Source organism: Monodelphis domestica, chromosome 1, assembly GCF_027887165.1.
Source record: "Monodelphis domestica isolate mMonDom1 chromosome 1, mMonDom1.pri, whole genome shotgun sequence".
Lineage (NCBI taxonomy): Eukaryota > Metazoa > Chordata > Mammalia > Didelphimorphia > Didelphidae > Monodelphis > Monodelphis domestica.
The window spans coordinates 30,699,380-30,717,682 of record NC_077227.1 but is presented as its reverse complement, the minus strand read 5'-3'; the positions used below and the strand labels follow the sequence as shown (position 1 = coordinate 30,717,682).

Genomic DNA, 18,303 nt, shown 5'->3' with positions numbered 1-18,303 from the left:
CAGGGATTAATTCAATCCCAATAAATCACTCAGGTCAGTTTTGGATTTTTATGGTGGTTTTAATTACAATAGAAGGAAGAAATTAAGAAGAAGAGAGAGAGGAAAGGGAAATTGGACTGCTCTGGCAAGCCAGATAGGAATTGGAGGTCAAGGAAAGGAAGAAAGGAGAAATCAGTTACCTCACCAAGGTTCACTCAGGGAAGACGCCTCACCTAACCCACGCCACAGAGCTTCTCCCAGTCACCTCACTGGCAAGCCACAAATGCCAAAACCCAACAAGAGCTGCAAGCATGCCAAAACACCGCCCAGCACTCCCCACACTGCCGACAGAGACCCACATCTCCACGAGTAAGAGTGAGAGAGCAGAAGTATATATAGAATATATAGACAGTTCTTTACATCACTTCCTGCATCTCACAAGTACCAATGGTAGCTTAAGCTTGGCTTAGGACAGACCAGGGGTCTGTCAGTTGTTTCTGATTTGTCACTTGCTAGCATATGTCCGTCATAGGCCGTCCTCCTCACAGTTAATCCTTAAGTTGGGGTGTATACATTCCTGGTTGCTAGAATTCTAAAGACTAAGCAGGGTGGAGTCAAACTAAAATTCACACCACTCTTCTGCCTTGGAACCAATATACAGTATTGATTTTGTTGAAGGGCAATTGGAAGGGAAAAAAGTTCCCAAATGCACAATTCTAAGATGGCAGGTTAAAAAAGACATTTGTGTTCCTGACTGTAAGACTGACCATTGATCTGTTAGGCCACACTGCCCTTCTTGAGTATTATTAATATTGTTATATTTTATATTATTAATGTTACATTCATAATATTCTTGTCAATAGTGTCATAATTTGCTATTTAGCCAAAGAAAGAGGGCTTAGTAGATGTTCTCAAGGTTGACCCCAGCCTTTGTGAATTTGGAGCTGCAGACCTGAACCTCTGGTTTTCTCCAAAGGAGGCAGAAGAGATGGAGAGAGCTGTTCATAGGAAGAGAGGGGGGCTCTGAAGAGGCCTGGAGCCTTGGGGCTTCCCCTGAAGAAATCAGAGAGGCATACTTTTTCACTTTCATAAAATGTCTCCATCCTAGCCAGCCCCACTTTAATGGTGTGACTAAACAAGAAGCAAATGATAACTTTGAGTCTTCCACTGGAATTGATCATCCCTGGAATGTTATTATGGCCTTAATAACGCCATTGGAGGAGGGGTGGTATACGCCTATTGGGTATAGTAATTCAGTTCAGCCACTATTTAGTCAGTATTTCCATGTGGAAAACTCTGGGCTTGGTGACTGAGAGCTAAGACAAAAAACTCCCCCAAACCCAGTCCTGCCTTCGAGGAGCTTACGTTTTCTTCTATTCCATTCCCACACAGCCTTCGTCCCATATAACCCAATGTATGGGGTTGGAATGGCCCTAGAATCAGAGGACTTGGAATAACATTCCAGCTCCAGAAATCACTAACTATGTGATTCTTGGTCAGTTACTTCATCTCTCTGCCTCAGTTTCTCACCTCCTAAAATAAGGGGGTTGGACTGGATGATCTTTAAAGTCCCTTCCAAAGAGTGGACTTATTTTTTTACCGTCCTGTCTTAGAATCAATACTCTGTATTGGTTCCAAGGCAGAAGAGTGGTAAGGGCTAAGCAATGGGGGTTAAGTGACTTGCCCAGGGTCACCCAGCTGGAAAGTGTCTGAGGCCAGATTTGAACCCAGGAACCCCCGTCTCTAGGCCTGGCTCTCAATCCACTGAGCCCCCCAGCTGCCCCCTAAAGAGAGGACTTTTAGAGAAGGCTTAGATGCCAACATATCTGCTGGCTTCAGGCATTTCTCTTGCCCAAGGTCTCTTAAGCTCACTGAGGGCAGAGACTAATATCCCTTTTCATCTTCACATTCCCAGCTCCTACCACAGACCCTTGCACACAGTGGAAATTTAATCATAATTGTCTAATCCATTCTTAATCCAATTTCTTGATTCTCTCTTATCAAGAACCTTCAAGACCCGAAGGAGTGAATTTCTAATGCTGGAACTTGGGATGCTTTGACAAGAAGAAAGTGGTTTTTGGAGTCCAGAGCTGGACATAAGCTTTGAGATCAATTCCTTCTTTTTTAAGGATGGAGGCTCAGTGAAGTGACTCACTAGAGGACATCCTGGGAGTGGAATATGGAAGCAGGGATTACAGGACTGTAGATCTAGAGAGCTGAGAGTAGATATAGAGAGAGACTAGAGTCCTGAGTAGAAATTTTTATTTATTTTATTTTATTTTAATCTTCCAGTTTACAAATGAGGAAAATGAGGCAGAGCATGGCTGTTACAGGCCTTGGGTCACCCTGGTGTCAGCGATAGGATTCCAGCCTTCTGATTCTAATTTCAGTCCTTTATCACCATATCATATTACCTCTCTGGGTATCGTCTGACAAGGTCAATTCTGTCAACACATACTAATTTTCCCCTTTTACTTAGGGTGAGTTAAGAAAATAGCTACCCTGCTATTTTTTACATTAGTAGAAAAATGGGAAAGAAGCCAAGAAATCCAGATAAAGTTTCCATGGCAAAATAATGTCAAACTCTGGATGTATTTTTAATTAAAATTTTTTATTTAATTAATTGATTTAGAATATTTTTCCATGGTTACATGACTCATGTTCTTTCCCTCTCCTACCCCCACCCTCCTCCCATATCTGAGTTTTACATGTGTCATTGATCACAACTTATTTCCATATTATTGATATTTGCACTAAAGTGATTGTTTAGTCTGTGGACGTGGTATTTCTTAGGGAATAATCTTCTCCTGAGCCCTGGGAAATTCACAATTTAACACATTTCTTCCACCTGTAACTCCTGTGGTTTCACGAGGTGTTTCTGAGATGACCACAGAACATATCAAGTTTCACAATGGGCCACATTTAGAAAACTTTAGTTAGAAAATTAGAAAACTTTAAAGACTTGTATATGTAACCACGGAAAAAATATTCTAATTTAATTAATTAAGTAAACATTTTCAATTAAAAAAAAGAAAGCTAAATGGGAACAAAATGGAATATACCCTTTTCTCAACTTAAAAAAAAATAAAGACTTGTATAATCCACAAGGAAAGGCTAGCTGGGGAGGAAGGGTATAACTGGTGCAATGGACTGAAGCTGGAGGGATGCCTTTGCCTGATCTGCTGCACCAAGAAGCCTCAGTCTCCTGGGCCAAAGACAGGAGGAAAGGCCAGTGGTTGGTGCTCCCTCTGCTCAGAGGTGCCAGGATGGACCAGGGACAATACAGAACTCTCACACTGAGCACGAGATTTGGCGAGTTTGCGATTGAATCAGTGAGTGAGAGGCGGTTTGGTGGACAAAATTGACCGAAGACTTGAGGGAATTCCACTGAATCCAGTCAGCTCCTTCCATTTTGGCTTCTTCATGCACTACAGCTACCTCCCCCCTGGATGCCCAGTCCAGCGATTGGTCTTTAGACTCATCTCAGACCTGGAGCTCATCATCTGCAGCCCCACCTGGATTTTCATTTTGCCTCCCACTTCCCAGAACCCCGACTTTGCTGACTCAGGTGGGAATTGTTTTTCCCTTCACGGAAGGGTTCACTCAGTTGCTCTCACATTTTGGCCCACCTCCAAGGGGCAGGACACTGCAAATATCCAGTTTAATAGACCTAACTAAGGTCCCCGGAGTCTATCGCTGGGACCCAACTTGGAAGAGAAATGGGAAAGCTGGACATGAATGCATTGTTGTTGTGAACCGATTCAGCCATCCAGGAGAGCCATTTGGACCTGTGTCCAACGGGCTATAAAACAGTACAGACCCTTTGACCCAGCAATAGCATCACTAGGTTTATAGCCCAAAGAGCTGAAGAAAAGGTGGGGGAGAAGAATCTACATGTGCAAAAATATTTAAAGTTGCTTTTTTAAGTGGGGCAAAGATTTAGAAAAGGAGGGGATACCCATCCATTGGGGAATAGCAAAGTATTAGTATATGATTGCAGTGGGATAATATTAGGCTGTAAGAAAAAAACAAACAAACAGGAGGAGCTCAGAAAAACCTGGAAAGACATGAACGGAAACAGAGTGAAATGAGCAGAACCAGGAGAAATTTTGTACAGTGACGGAAATAGCGTACAATGAACAACTGTGAATAAGTTTAGCTGTTCTCGGTAATATAATCATCCAAAATGATCCCGAAGGACTCATGATAAAAAATGCCATCTGCTTCCAGAGGAAAAGAACCGAGTCTGACTCTAGACCAAAGTAACCGTTTTCCACTTGCTTAATTCGTTTTTCTATTTTAGCTTCCTCCCACAAAAGGATTAATTTGGGAAAATGTTTCACATGATTGTACACATAAAATCCACATGAGATTACTCATCATCTCAAGGGAGGGTGGGGAGAGGAAAGGAAGGAGAGAATATGAGACTCAATATTCTTTGAAAAGTGTTAGAAACTGTTTTTACATGTAATTAGGGGGAAATAAAATGAAATTGAATTAATTTTTTTAAAAGAGACTATTGCTGGGATTACAGAGCAATTGTAACAGGGCTCTGAAGAACAAGCACATTATAGTGGAGTGAGAATCTCTTCAATTACTTGGTTAACTGCTTGAGGACCTCAGAGGCAATCTAGTCCAGACTCCTCATTTAACAGATGAGGAAACAGAGAAGCCCAAGGAGGTTAGGTGACTTGTCCAAGGTCACACAGGAGTTAAATGGGAGAAAAGGGATTTCAGTTCAAGTCCTTTGGATAGGATTGTTTCCTTGGTGCCTGACAGCCCCGACTTCGAGGCTGTGCTCGGAGCAGGCAGAAGGGTCATCATAAGCATCCTGTTTTTTTCTAACTTTGGAGGGAAATCTGCACTTTGTGTACCTGTGTACTGAAAAACCCACCCAATGATCCTGTCCTTGTTTCTGGCATGCTAGCACCCAATAAAAGCTCTCCCAACCTGCCTGTTAGTTGCTAGACCCTCCCTGAGACCAGCCTGCTGACTTTTGCCGTAATAAAGCTTCTTTTCTCCCCCATAAGAGCCTTCAGGACTTTTTCACAAAATACGCCAAGCACTTCATTTTGGTGCCAGAACCCGGGGCCCCTTTGGTGGGTCTGGCTCTTGAGAGCTGACCCCCTCTTCCTTGGAGTCTCTCCTCTCTGACTGTTTCCAGACTTTGGTCCTGGCCTGCTTCTTTGCTCTTTTGGGGTGCACATTCTCTGGACACTTGGCAGAGATGTCCCCTCGGAGCACTCAGGTATCCAAATCATGACCGGGAGAGCCAGGGGTGAAGGAAGATACAGGGATACAACCCTGGAGGCTGTTTCCATGGAGACAACCATGCCAGTGAGGACCACCCTAAAGACAATGGGCCAGCCCAAACCCATCCCAAAGCACTCCCCTTTGGGCTGCCTGGGAAGAAACTGGGATCAATTTGGTGGACAAGAACTCAAACGGAACCGCTTTGCTTTCTTGGGGAACGACGCCTGGCCACAGTGTGACTGAAAACCAAAGAGATCAGCCTGAAAATGGTTCTCTAAATTATTATTCTTTAATTCAAAGATATTTTCTTTCCCCAGTTACATGTAATAATCATTTTCAACGTACATTTTGTGGAATTTCAAGATCCAATGGGCTCCTTCCAGCCTTTTTCTCTCCCTTCTCCGAGAGGGTAAAACAATTTGATCTGGGACCTACATGTGTTATTAGCATGCAAAACCCACTTCCCTACTGGCCATTGTTGTAAGAGCATCCTCATACAAAGCCCAAACCCCCCAGTAAAACTGTAAATACAGTGCCGTGAAAGACAGTCCGCTCTGACCCGCATCCCTCGGACCCCCACAGTTTTTTCTCCAGAGGGGAGAGCTCTCCCCGTCATAAATCCCTCAGAATTGTTCCAGATCCATGCATTGCTGTGACTCACCAAATTATAATCTGAGCCTTCAATTAGACCTTTTTAGCAGAGGTGCAGAGAAATGGGCTGAGCCCCCCCCCCCCATCCAGGCATTCAAGGCTCTTTCTTAAAACTCTTTTAAAAACTGCAAAATGCTTTTGCATCATCCTCTTTTGTGTCTCTGAAGAAGGAGAAGATGGCAAAACCCAGAAAATCTGATTTAGAGACTGATATTCTAGCTGGCTATCCTGGAAGTCCTGGGCTTTGTCCCTCCTAGGACCCCTTGTCATTCCTCTAGTGTTATTGTGCCTTGGCCTCATTTTTAACATCTTTATTAAAATTCCATTTACAACTTCTCAGATACTCTCCTCACCACCTCCGACAGCCCTGATTTTCAGAATGGCAGGAGACGGGAGTTGCTAGAGACTCCCTGAGTGCTGCCCTAGGAGAAAAATGAGGAAATTCTGTGTCTGCTCCCTCCGTGCCTGACAGCCATGTCAGCCTGTGCTCCAAGCACGCAGAAGGGCCACGTCCTTGTTAGGGGCATCCAATAAAAGCTGTCCCCACCCACCTGTAAGTCTCTAGACCCTCCTGGAGACTAGCCCGCTCGCTTCTTTTCTCCTCGATCATGTCCTACCTCAACTCTTCTCCCTGTCCTATTCCAGGAGGCACAGAAGAAAAGATATTCTCCCCATTCGGGTTAATCTCTTAGCCTGAGCCCTTGAACCCGCGCTCTCTGGCCTGCTTCTGAACTGGATTCCCACATTCATCTCTGCCTCTCTCCTGGATCTCTCACTGTGTCCAGGAATGGAAAAAGATTCCCCTTTAGCCCCAAGCATGCAGAGTTCCATATCCAACGCCGGAGAGTTATCATGCCATTTCCGTCTTTCCCTCCCTGCCATATTCCTGGGAACGTTTTTCCATACTGGCCGACACACCACTAGCTCTTCTCTCTTCAACTAGCCTCCATCCCAGTCACTGAAACTGTTCTGAAAGGTGATCCATCCATAACCTAGAGCCCAATGATCTCTTTTCAACCATCTTCTTCCCTTTGCCTTCTGACATCCCTCAATACCCTCTCCCAACTGGAAAATTCTCTCCTCCTTTGACTTCAGAAATTCGACAGTCTCTCTTGCTTTTCCTTTCTTCCCCAATTCCTTCTCTAACAACCCCTATCTTTCTTGACCCGTAAGGGTGTAAAAATGGAGATTTTGAAGTCTAGGCTTCAAAATCAGAGCATCATCTTTGACTTTTCCTTTCCCCTCAATTCTCCCATTCGATCACTTACCAAGACCTGCCAATTATGCCTGCATAATATCCTCCCAGCCTTTCCTCCTTTGTTTCCAATGTCACCATTCTAATATAGCCCCATTATCATTCCCACAGACCAATGTAATGGCCTTCTAGATCTCCCCTCTCTGCCCCATAGCACTGCTGGACCAGTTAGCCTCGTGTAGGACTGGCATTATAATTCCAATAGAATGTCAGCTCTTCGAGGGTAGGGACTTCATCTTCGTCTTGATATCTCCAAGAGTCTAGCCCTGTTTCTAATATACTTTAGGCACTTAATAAATGTTCATCGACTGGCTGATTTACTCAGCTTTCAGCACTTACCAAGGAAAGTTGGGTCTTTTATCTTGCATTTCAGGCCCCTGAAAAATGGCTCCATCTTACCTTCCTAGGCTCATTCCCTCCTCCTACTCTTCCTCCCCTCTCTTTACTCTGGTCTAGCTCCTTTGCTTGTGGCATTGGCTATAATATGCTCTTACTAGTCTCCTTCTCTGGCTTCACCTGTTGACTTCTTTCTCACCTTTATTTTATTTTACTTTTTTAAACCCTTACTTTCCGTCTTGGAGTCAATACTGTGTATTGGCTCCAAGGCAGAAGAGTGGTAAGGACTAGGCAACGGGGATCAAGTGACTTGCCCAGGGTCACACAGCTGGGAAGTGTCTAGGACCTCCCATCTCTAGGTCTGACTCTCCATCCACTGAACCACCCAGCTGCCCCCTTTCTCACCCTTTAATGCATCTTCTTTGAGGAAGCAAGCCTTTCCCAATCCCCATGCTCTCTCCAGCCATTGTAATCTTTTTTCAATTAGATTATGAACACGATTGTGATGAATTAATGTATTAATAATTAATTAATGTGATTAAATTCAAGATTTATTATTGAGAAGCTAGTGTGCTAGAGCAGATAAGCACTAGACCTGGAACCAAGAAGATTAGTGATCCTGAATCTCTCAGTGCCTTCAGCTTCCTCATCTGTCAGATAGGCAGGGGTGGGCTAGATGGTCTCCAAGATTCCATCAGTCTCTAAGTCTATGGTCCTTTAAGCACCGACAACACTATCTCAGGCACTGTGCTGTTGGACACGAGGGACACAAAGACAAGAATGAAAGTGTCTGCCCTCAAAGAGCTTCCATTCTTCTTCTTGGAGAGCTGCACCTTGTAGTTCCTTACTGAGTGGATTAGGGAGCTGAGATCCTTTGACTCCAGATGCTTCCAGGATGCATTCTTCTACTACACTAGGCAGCACAAATATTAATATTATTCCCATTTGGAAGACCATACAGGTAAAGAGGTCATAGATTCAAGGAGTATCAGGAACAGGAATCCAAAACCAGCTGTTGTCCCTCAACTCCCAGATCCTCTCTACCCTACTGCATGGCAATAAAGATGACTAATGCCACGTGTGGTTTTTTCTTTTTATTGTAAACATTCTAGATATTTCCAATGACTCTATACCAAAATAAAATGTTTTTAAAACTTTTAAGATCAGAAATGGAACCAAGTCCATGCCTAAAGCACAAACATTCAAGAATTGTAAAGTATATATGTAATACATGGGTGAATCTGATATAGGCAGAGGGTTAGAACATTTACAGTTAAGGCTGTACATTTTTACAAGAACAACAACAAAAGTTAGCCCCGAGTTCCCAGAGAAAAAGAAGACTCAGACATTTATTACAGGAGTCAGCTGGAGCAGGGAATTGGATGTGAGCATCGGTCTGTTCCTCGTGCTGTTTAGGCCTTCAAAGTTCTGTAGGAAACTTCGTCTTCTCTTTAGCCCCTCCAGAAGGACAGAATTATTAGATGTCAGGCTCTGGGTCCTAAAGACGTGGAAAATGAAATAAAACTGTTACTTAAAAAAAAAAGGAAAGCTCTTTGGATTTCTGTTTAGATTAAGCAATTGTATTCCCCAATTATATGATATGATATTAATTTTTAAAAAAAAGGAAAGCTCTTTGGATTTCTGTTTAGATTAAGCAACTGTATTCCCCAATTATATGATATGATATTAATTTTTTAAAAAAGGAAAGCTCTTTGGATTTCTGTTTAGATTAAGCAACTGTATTCTCCAATTATATGATATGATATTAATTATATTAAGCATTGTATTCTTCAATAATCCATTACTATGAAAGAGTAAAAAAAAAATCCTGTTAGGTCTTAATTGCATTAAAAGAATTCAGCTACTCAATCCTACGTGCTTACCATGTTCCACAGCTGGACATTTATGATATTACCACCTGGATTGCTCATGTCGGTCATTCAATTCGATAAACATTTAGTAAGCATTTTCCTTCTTTCTTTGCAGAGGTGGTGGACCATAGGTGTGGGACACAACATATACTGTCAAACTCTGGTGATGTCAAACTAACTTTGGTTAGTTTTGGTGAACTGACTTATTTCTCTTTCTTTTTAATTAATCGTGATAAAAGAAGTATTGCTGGGTAGTGTAGGGAAGAGAGGAAGGTTTGGAAATGAAGATGAGATTAAAAACAAGATATTAAATATTTTAAATATTGAAAATTCAAGCATTTTAGGTGGCTCGGTAGATGAAAGCCAGGCCCAAAGGCAGGGTTCAGACCTGACCTCAAATACTCCCTAGTTGTGTGACCCTGGGCAAGTCATTTAACTCCCATTGTTTAGCCACTCTCTTCTGCCTTGATACCTAACATAATATAGATCCTAAGAAAGAAGGTAAGGATATAACTATATACATATATCTCTATCTCTCTATCCATCCATTTATCTAAAATATATATTTTTTATTATGTATTATATATCTAAATACATCTCTCTCTCTCTCTCTCTCTCTCTCTCTCTCTCTCTATATATATATATATATATATATATATATATATTGATTGATTGATTGATTGATTGTCCGTGAACCCCAGGTTAAGAAGCCCTCTCTGCTCTGAGGCAAGACATCACCCAAGAAATTCCTGGTCAAGTTCCTCCCACTCCTGCATAGGGCGATGGAGAGGACCCACCAATGAATTTAAAATGTGAATCTATCACTTTAAGCAGTCGTGCCTGATGTCCAGAGTTCTCATCCCCTTCTTGCCATCATTTCCTGTTCATCCCTCGGGAGTCACAAGATTAGGGGAGGAAGAGCAGAAAGGGACCTCACAGATCTGATCGTCGAACCCAAATCACTCCACTGGAGAAGTTACCGATGTGGTGAAAAGTACAAGTGAAACTCATCATGTCCTCCGAGAAGCCCACACCAGACTCCTTCCTTCCCCTCCATCCTAGGCCTCCAGGCTCCCAATGGTTCACCTTGTCCTTATTCACGGAACCCGGTCATTCTCCCCTGGTCGGGGGGAGGGGAGGTGTCTTGACCTGGGATGTCTCTGGATGGCTTCTTAGAAATATTCAGATAAATGCATTTTTATTTCATTGGATTCTCTTGTGATCCTATCCATTTTTAAACATGATTCTGGGGAGGGATCTGGGACACACAATCAAAGGAGAAGAACACCCCTGTTCTGGTAAAGATTGGCTCCTAGAAGTGATTATTGGGGGGCAGCTAAGTGGATAGAGAGCCAGACCGGGAAATAGGTCACCCTGGACAAGTCACTTAACTCCCATTGCCTAGCCCTTACCACTCTTCTGCCTTGGAACTAGTACTTAGTATTGATTCCAACATGGAAATAAGGGTTAAAAAACTTTTTATGTGATTCTTCAATATCTTCTCCCCCATTATAAATATTCTAGTGACAACTATCGTCATGTCATGTCCATGTAGGGCACCACGCCAAAGCACATAGTAGACACTTAGTAAATGCTTATTTGTAAATTAATTATTTTAAATTATTTTATTTTAATTTAATACATTTAATATTTTAATTTAATTTAACTTAATAAATTTAATATTTTTAATTTAATTTAAATAATTTTTATTTAATTTAAATAAATTATTTTTAAAACCCTTATCTTCTATCTTAGAATCGATACTAAGTATTGGTTTCAAGACAGAAAAGCAATAAGGGGTAGGCAATGAGAGTTAAGTGACTTGCCAGGGTCACACAGCTAGGAAGTGTCTAGGGACAGATTTGAATCCAGAGATTCTTGTGTCTAGGCCTGGCTTTCTATCCATTAAGCCCAGTAGCTACCTGTACCATGAATTCTTTTTGAGGACCCAGAGTTAGGAAGACTTGAATTCAATTCCTGCCTCAGACACTTAATAATAGCGCAATGACTGTGGGTGCTGGGCTTCAAAAAGAAGGTAAGGGGTTTTATTTTTTAAATTATTTTATTAAAATATTTATTAAAATTATTTCATTAAAATTATTTATTAAAAATTAAATTAGTTGTGTGGAAATTAGATTTTAAATGGTTCTTTAAGGAACACGTCACTGTCCTTTTACTTTTTTAAAGGTTTTAATTAATTAATTACGTTAGAATATTTTTCCACGGTTACAAGATTTACGTTCTTTCCCTCCCTTTCCACAACCTCCTCCCATAGCCGATGCGTCATTCCTCTGGGTTTTACGTGTCATTGATCAAGATCTATTTCCATAGTATTACACGGCACCGGGGTGATCAAGTCTACATCCCCAATCCTATCCCCGCCGAACCATTTCACTGTCCTTTCAAAAGAGGGATGCGATCGAAATCCACTAGATAGATCCTAGTAACACGCTTCTCTGGGCTGCCCTGGCAGTCTCGGTCCCCGCTGGGTCCCGGGAGCTACTGAAGCACTTACTTACCGGGGAGAGTCGATTCCGCTGTCTCCTGTCAGACTGTGGTTTTCGGTTCCTTCTAAGTGATTCTGCTCCTGCGGGGCGCGCTGAGCCAAGACGGGCATCCGTGGGTCACTGAAGAGCTCCGGCTTCTGCCTGCCGTGCTTCCGCGTTTCCTCAGCCGGCGGCCCCAGAGCCCAGCAAGCTGGTTTCTCGCCCACCTCCCCGGGGGAGTTCTGCAACGTTTCTGCCTCAGAGTCGGCCTCGCTGGTGTTGTAATAATCAAATATGCTGCCGTCCACGAGCTCCGAGGAAACCTGGACCCTCTTGGCGGCAGCGGCTTCCTCGTCTCGGCGACAGCCGAATGGACGGAGGCTACGGGTTTCCCCTGAGAGATCCACCTTCTGGCGCCTGTCTGCCTCCGCCAGGGAGCCGGCGGGTCTGCCATAACCACGGCTTTCAGGCGTTTGAGGCTCCAGCCTTGGCGTTTTGCGGCCGTGCTCGGTCGGGCCGCTCCTCACGTTCCAGTGGCCCAGGGGGCCCTCAGTCATGCTGGCTTTCCCGGCGTCGTCCCACAGGCTCCCACATGTAAAGGAATATGGGAGGTGGCCTGGCCGAGCCGGACATAAGATGTGTTTCTCGGCAAAGTCCTCGTCCTCGTCCTCGTCCTCTTCCAAAGAGCTGCAGGCATCCTCGTCTCCGTCCGCCTCCTTCTGGTACATAGGTTGCTCGTCGTCCTCGTCGGTAAAGCCTTCGTTCTCGTTCTCCCAGCATTTCACAAAGGCCGTCCCGGGCAGCTCCCTCGGGGTGTCCCTCGGTAGCCTCTTGGGCTGTCTCGGGTGACGGTCCAGAAGGCTGAGATTCTGGAACTGAAGCACGACGGCCGGATCGGCCAGCCCACAGCCGGGGGCCCGTGACCTGGAGTGATGCCGGCTTTCAAGTTGGGTCTCCCCAAGACGATCGACGCGGGAGTGGATCTTCCACGGGACGTCAGGGGCCGCCTTGTCTTGGCCCAGGCAGGCAGGCGGGCTTTCTCTGCAGGGATGGCCCTGACCGCCTGTCCTCAATACCCCACTTGGAGAGTCATTGGAGAGGCCGTCTTGGAAGTCGTCAGCGATGGGCTGGACGGAAGAATGACTGGGAATGAGTGGTTCGGCCTTGTCTTGGGGCTGCTCGGGGCACGGCTGCTGGGCTTCGCCATCAACGTTCCTAGAGGAATCCAAAGACCTCGACCTCTGGAAAGGCCCTGGGGGCTTCTTGAGCTGCCTGGGCCTGGGGTCACCGTCCTTCTGGCCCTTGTAGCCTCTGAGGGCCGGGTTCCCCCTGTGAGGAAAGCCTGGGAAGGGGTTGCTGATTCTCTTCTTGTAAATAAAATGGGGGTCGGCTCCCCGAGGGTCTCCCAGGGGTGTCTGAGCCGGGTCTTGCTCGGGGGTTCTGGCTCTGGGCACGGCCTCCTCAGGAAGGTGCCCGGAGAGCTCCTCTGGTCTGGCGATGCCGGACCTCGGCTCGCCGGCCTGGGAGCCCCTCTGGCTCCGGCCTCTGGATCTCTCTCTGTTCGAATGTGCCTTCCTCCGATGCCTTCCAGACCTGCTCTGGCGTCTCCTGCCCCCGGCCTTCCCGGGCGGCGGCTGCTGCTTGTGTCCGGCTGGCACCAGGTCCGTGGAGGTGCCCTGGCTCATGTATTTCTTCCGCTCCTCATATTTCTGCATGAGCACCGTGTGTCTGACCAGGTTGTCCACGGTCAGCTCGGGGTTGATGCGTTTGATAATCTCGTGCTCGATGTCGCGAGGAATATTGTCCAAGTTCTCCTCGTCTCGGACCGGCCACTCCTCGGGTGGGAACTGGGCGGAGAACGTCCTGCGGTCCTTCTTGGGCCTCTCTTTTCTGGACATCTGGCGCCAGAAGAGGCGGAGCCCGAACTTCCTGCTCTTCTCCTTGTCCTTGGCGGAGGCCGAGGCCTTGGGCCCCTCGCAGACCACACGGAGGTCGTCCGCTGTCGAGATGGCCTGACTGTGCCCCGACGGCCCGGCTTCCCCCGGGTTCTTCTGCCCTTTCCGGCCAGCCTCCTCTGCGGCCGGGGGTCCCCGTCCCTCGCCGGGACACGGGTCGGGGAAGCAGCGGCAGGACTTGCAGTGAGATGGGCTGGTGCCCTTTTCTCTGGCTCCTTCGGCCTGGCTGTCCATGCTGACGAGATACGTGACGGACGGCGGCAGATCGTGACCCTCTTCCAGGGCGGCTCTCTTCTCTCTGCTGGATGGGCTGGTGATGAAGTACGTCTGGGGAGTCACGATGAAGTACCCTTCCCCGGTGTGGTAGATCTTCCTTTCCTTAATGAGGGAGCCCAGGGTGCTGTAGAGGACCTCTTGCGAAGGGGTGGCGATGCCTAAAACAAGGAACAGCAGGTTATTTCCTTTTGACAGCCGGGAGCGCTTGACATCTCTAACTCGGAACCGACCCGGTTCCATGAAGTGAATTCATTCCTGATGAAAACACCCGGGGTGTGCTTTGTGCACGTGCTGAACACCAATGGGCACAGGCTCGATTGGTGACAGCACCCAACCCAAACGCTCGTAAAAGGGTGACGGAGGCGGGCTGGCTGCGGCTTTGCCTCCAAACACCGAAAACTCGGAAGCTTAAGGAAACTTTGAAATGGTTTGCAAAGAGCACAGAATGTATTTATTTTTGTTTTTTAAAACCCTTACCTTCTGTCTTAGAATCAGTATTTATTATTATTATTTATAAACCCTTACCTTCTGTCTTAGAATCAGTATTTATTATCATTATTATTAATAAACCCTTACCTTCTGTCTTAGAATCAGTATTTATTATTATTACTAAGGATAATAAACCCTTACCTTCTGTCTTAGAATCAGTATTTTTATTACTATTATTTATAAACCCTTACCTTCTGTCTTAGAATCAGTATTTATTATTATTTATAAACCCTTCCCTTCTGTCTTAGAATCAGTATTTATTATTATTATTATTAATAAACCCTTCCCTTCTGTCTTAGAATCAGTATTTATTATTATTATTATTAATAAACCCTTACCTTCTGTCTTAGAATCAGTATTTATTATTATTTATAAACCCTTCCCTTCTGTCTTAGAATCAGTATTTATTATTATTATTATTAATAAACCCTTCCCTTCTGTCTTAGAATCAGTATTTATTATTATTATTTATAAACCCTTACCTTCTGTCTCAGAATCAGTATTTATTATTATTATTAATAAACCCTTTCTTTCTGTCTTAGAATCAGTATTTATTATTATTATTATTAATAAACCCTTACCTTCTGTCTTAGAATCAGTATTTATTATTATTACTAAGGATAATAAACCTTTACCTTCTGTCTCAGAATCAGTATTTATTATTATTATTATTAATAAACCCTTTCTTTCTGTCTTAGAATCAGTATTTATTATTATTACTAAGGATAATAAACCTTTACCTTCTGTCTTAGAATCAATATTTTTATTACTATTATTTATAAACCCTTGCCTTCTGTCTCAGAATCAATTCTGTGTATTGGTTCCAAGGCAGAGGATTGGTCAGGACTAGGCAATGGAGGTCAAGTGACTTGCTCAGGGTCACCCAGATAGGATGTGTCTAAGGCCAGATTTGAACCTGGGATCTCCCTTCTCCAGGATCCCCTGTCCAGGCTTGGCTCTCTTTCTACTGATCCACCTAGCGGCCCCTAAATATAGAATTTTATTTATTTTTTTAATTGAAAAATGTTATTTAATTAATTCATTTAGAATCTTTTTCCATGGTTACAGGATTCATGTTCTCCCCGCCCCGTCCCCATAGCCGAGGTACAATTCCACTGGGTCTTACATGTACCGTTGATCAAGACCCGTTTCTATATTACTGATCTTTTGAGCAGAGAATTTTTAAATTTGGCATTTTGCATTCTGATCGGAATGATACGCCTCTGGCAATATGGAAACAACTTAACCCAAGACTTAGTGCGTGGGACTAAATAGGTCAAATCCAATGTCACCACGTAGCAAGTTTCCTTGTGTCTCTGCGCGATGATGGGCAACATTCTGGGTTTCTACATTGGGCTGGTGTTGGAGTCTCTTCCTCCCTTCTCCTTCCAACAGGACCATCATGTTCGGAGTCTCTCTCGCTAGAGGGGGGCTTCAGTGTCCCTCCCGCCATGAAACTAGATTCCATGAGCCTCTCTTCCAGCGTGATGGTACTTTACCAAGTTGTACCATTTTTACATCAAGAATTACAAAGTCAGAAGAGATGGGGAAACTGAGGTCCTAGGAGGTTAAGTATCCAGCCTGAGATCACCAGGCATTAATGGTCAGAGACGAGATTGAAATCCAGATCTCTTTTTCTTTTTTTTAACCTTTACCTTCTGTCTTAGAATCAATATTAAGGACAGGTTCCAAGGCAGGAGAGTAGTTAGGGCTAGGGAATTGGGTTTAAGTGACTTGCCCAGGGTTGCATAGCTAGGAGTATCCGAGGCCAGATTTGAACCCAGGACCTCTGGCTCTCTATCTACCGAGTCGCCGAGCTGCCCCTAAACCCAACTGGTTTCCAGAGATTCCTGTAATCATTCCAATGGACTCTCCTGCCCAGGTACCAGAGGCATGATAATAAGGCAGATAAAGTGCTTGGCAAACTTTAAAGCACGTCCATTGACAAATATTACAAGTTATTTCAGCATTTACAGCCACCCGCTCCTGGTATAATAATCCTGTAAGAGATGTGATAGATAGACATTAGCCACGGCTGAGGGTCTCTGGGCCAGACCTCGCCTCCCTGAGAATCGTGCCACGGCAGCCTGGAGCGTGAGTCACCCTTCACAAAGCGGGCAGGGAGCCCGTCGCCGTACCTGGGTAGTGCTTCACCAGCTGGTCCAGCAGGGACTCCTGGGTCACCACGACGTGAGCCGCATTCATATCCGCTATGGCGCAGCAAAGGACCTCGGCCAGAGGGATGAACTGGGACTGCGTGATGGGATTCATCTGCACCGGGAAGACGTCCCCTAGGGAGAGAAACACCGAAATGAAGCCGGAAAACCTCCCAGGCAGGCCAGGTGGGCCTCCAAGTGCATCCGCTTCTCAGCAACGCTTTTGTGGGATAGTGAAGGACCCAACGTAGCTCTCCAGCACAGGGCAAGCTGGGTAGACCTGGTGGCTACAGATGGGCGGCTTCCTAGCTGTGGGCTGAAAGACAAATCATTTAACCTCTCTGGGGCTCCGTTTCTTCACCCATAAAAAGGGGCAGTGACACCCACAGAACCTAATCTTCAGGGTGGTTGTGAGGCTCAAATGAACTAATGGGCTGGGAAGGGCTTGGCAAAAGTTAGACGCTACGAGAGTCTCTGTTAAAAGTTAAGGTTCTAATCGTGTTCCAGAGTCTCCCGTTATCTTTTCAATGGACTCTTCTGCCCAGGTCCCAAAGGGCACCATGATAATAATGTATGTAAAGTGCTTGGACTTAATCTAATCAGCACAATATCATGCTCTCTCCTTCCTTCCCTCCCTCCCTCCCTCCCTCCCTCCCTCCCTCTCTCTCTCTCTCTCTCACTCTCTCTCTCTCTCTCACTCTCTCTCTCTCTCTCTCCTCTCTCTCTCTTTTTCCCTCATCCTCTCTCTTCCCCTCACCCTCTTTCTCCCTCTCTCTCTCCCTCCCTCTCTCTTCCCCTCACCCTCTTTCTCCCTCTCTCTCTGTATTTCTCTCTCTCTCTCTCTCTCTCTGTATTTCTCTCTCTCTCTCTCTCTCTCTCTCTCTCTCTCTCTCTCTGTCTCTCTCTCTCTTTTTCCCTAGTCCTCTCTCTTCCCCTCACCCTCTTTCTCCCTCTCTCTCTGTATTTCTCTCTCTCTCTCTCTCTGTATTTCTCTCTCTCTTGCTCTCTCTCTCTGTCTGTCTCTCTCTCTCTCTCTCTCTCTCCCTCTCTCTGTCTCTCTGTCTCTCTCTTTCTCTCTCTCTCTTTTTCCCTCGTCCTCTCTCTTCCCCTCACCCTCTTTCTCCCTCTCTCTCTGTATTTCTCTCTCTCTCTCTCTCTGTATTTCTCTCTCTCTTGCTCTCTCTCTCTGTCTGTCTCTCTCTCTCTGTCTCTCTCTCCCTCTCTCTGTCTCTCTGTCTCTCTCTCCCCCTCTCTCTCTTTTTCCCTCATCCTCTCTCTTCCCCTCACCCTCTTTCTCCCTCTCTCTCTCCCTCCCTCTCTCTTCCCCTCTCCCTCTTCCTCTCTCTCTCTCTTTCTCTCTCTCTTCCTCTCTCTCCCCCCTCTCTCTCTTTTTCCCTCATCCTCTCTCTCTCCCCACCTTTCTCTCTCTCACACACACTCCTTCTGTCTTAGAATCAATACTGTGTATTAGTTCCAACGTAGAAGGACAGAAGGGTTAGGCAGTGGCAGTAAAGTGGCTTGTCATGTAGCTAGGAAATGTCTGAGGTCACATTTGAATCCAGGACCTCCCATCTCCAAGTCTGACTCCTATCTCCA

General features: G+C 45.2%; 1 protein-coding gene across 1 annotated transcript in view; it reads right to left on the bottom strand.

Annotated features, from left to right (window-relative positions):
* Positions 1-5,499: 5,499 nt before the first annotated feature.
* STOX1 (storkhead box 1) overlaps positions 5,500-18,303 on the bottom strand; it is a 62,969-nt gene continuing 50,165 nt past the window's right edge. Inside the window, exons 2-4 of the mRNA XM_056796297.1 lie at positions 16,690-16,842; positions 11,865-14,220; positions 5,500-8,972 (exon numbers count right to left, since the gene is read on the bottom strand). Coding sequence (XP_056652275.1) covers positions 8,816-8,972; positions 11,865-14,220; positions 16,690-16,842 — 2,666 coding nt within the window. The 3' untranslated portion in view covers positions 5,500-8,815. The remainder of the gene's footprint in view (positions 8,973-11,864; positions 14,221-16,689; positions 16,843-18,303) is intronic.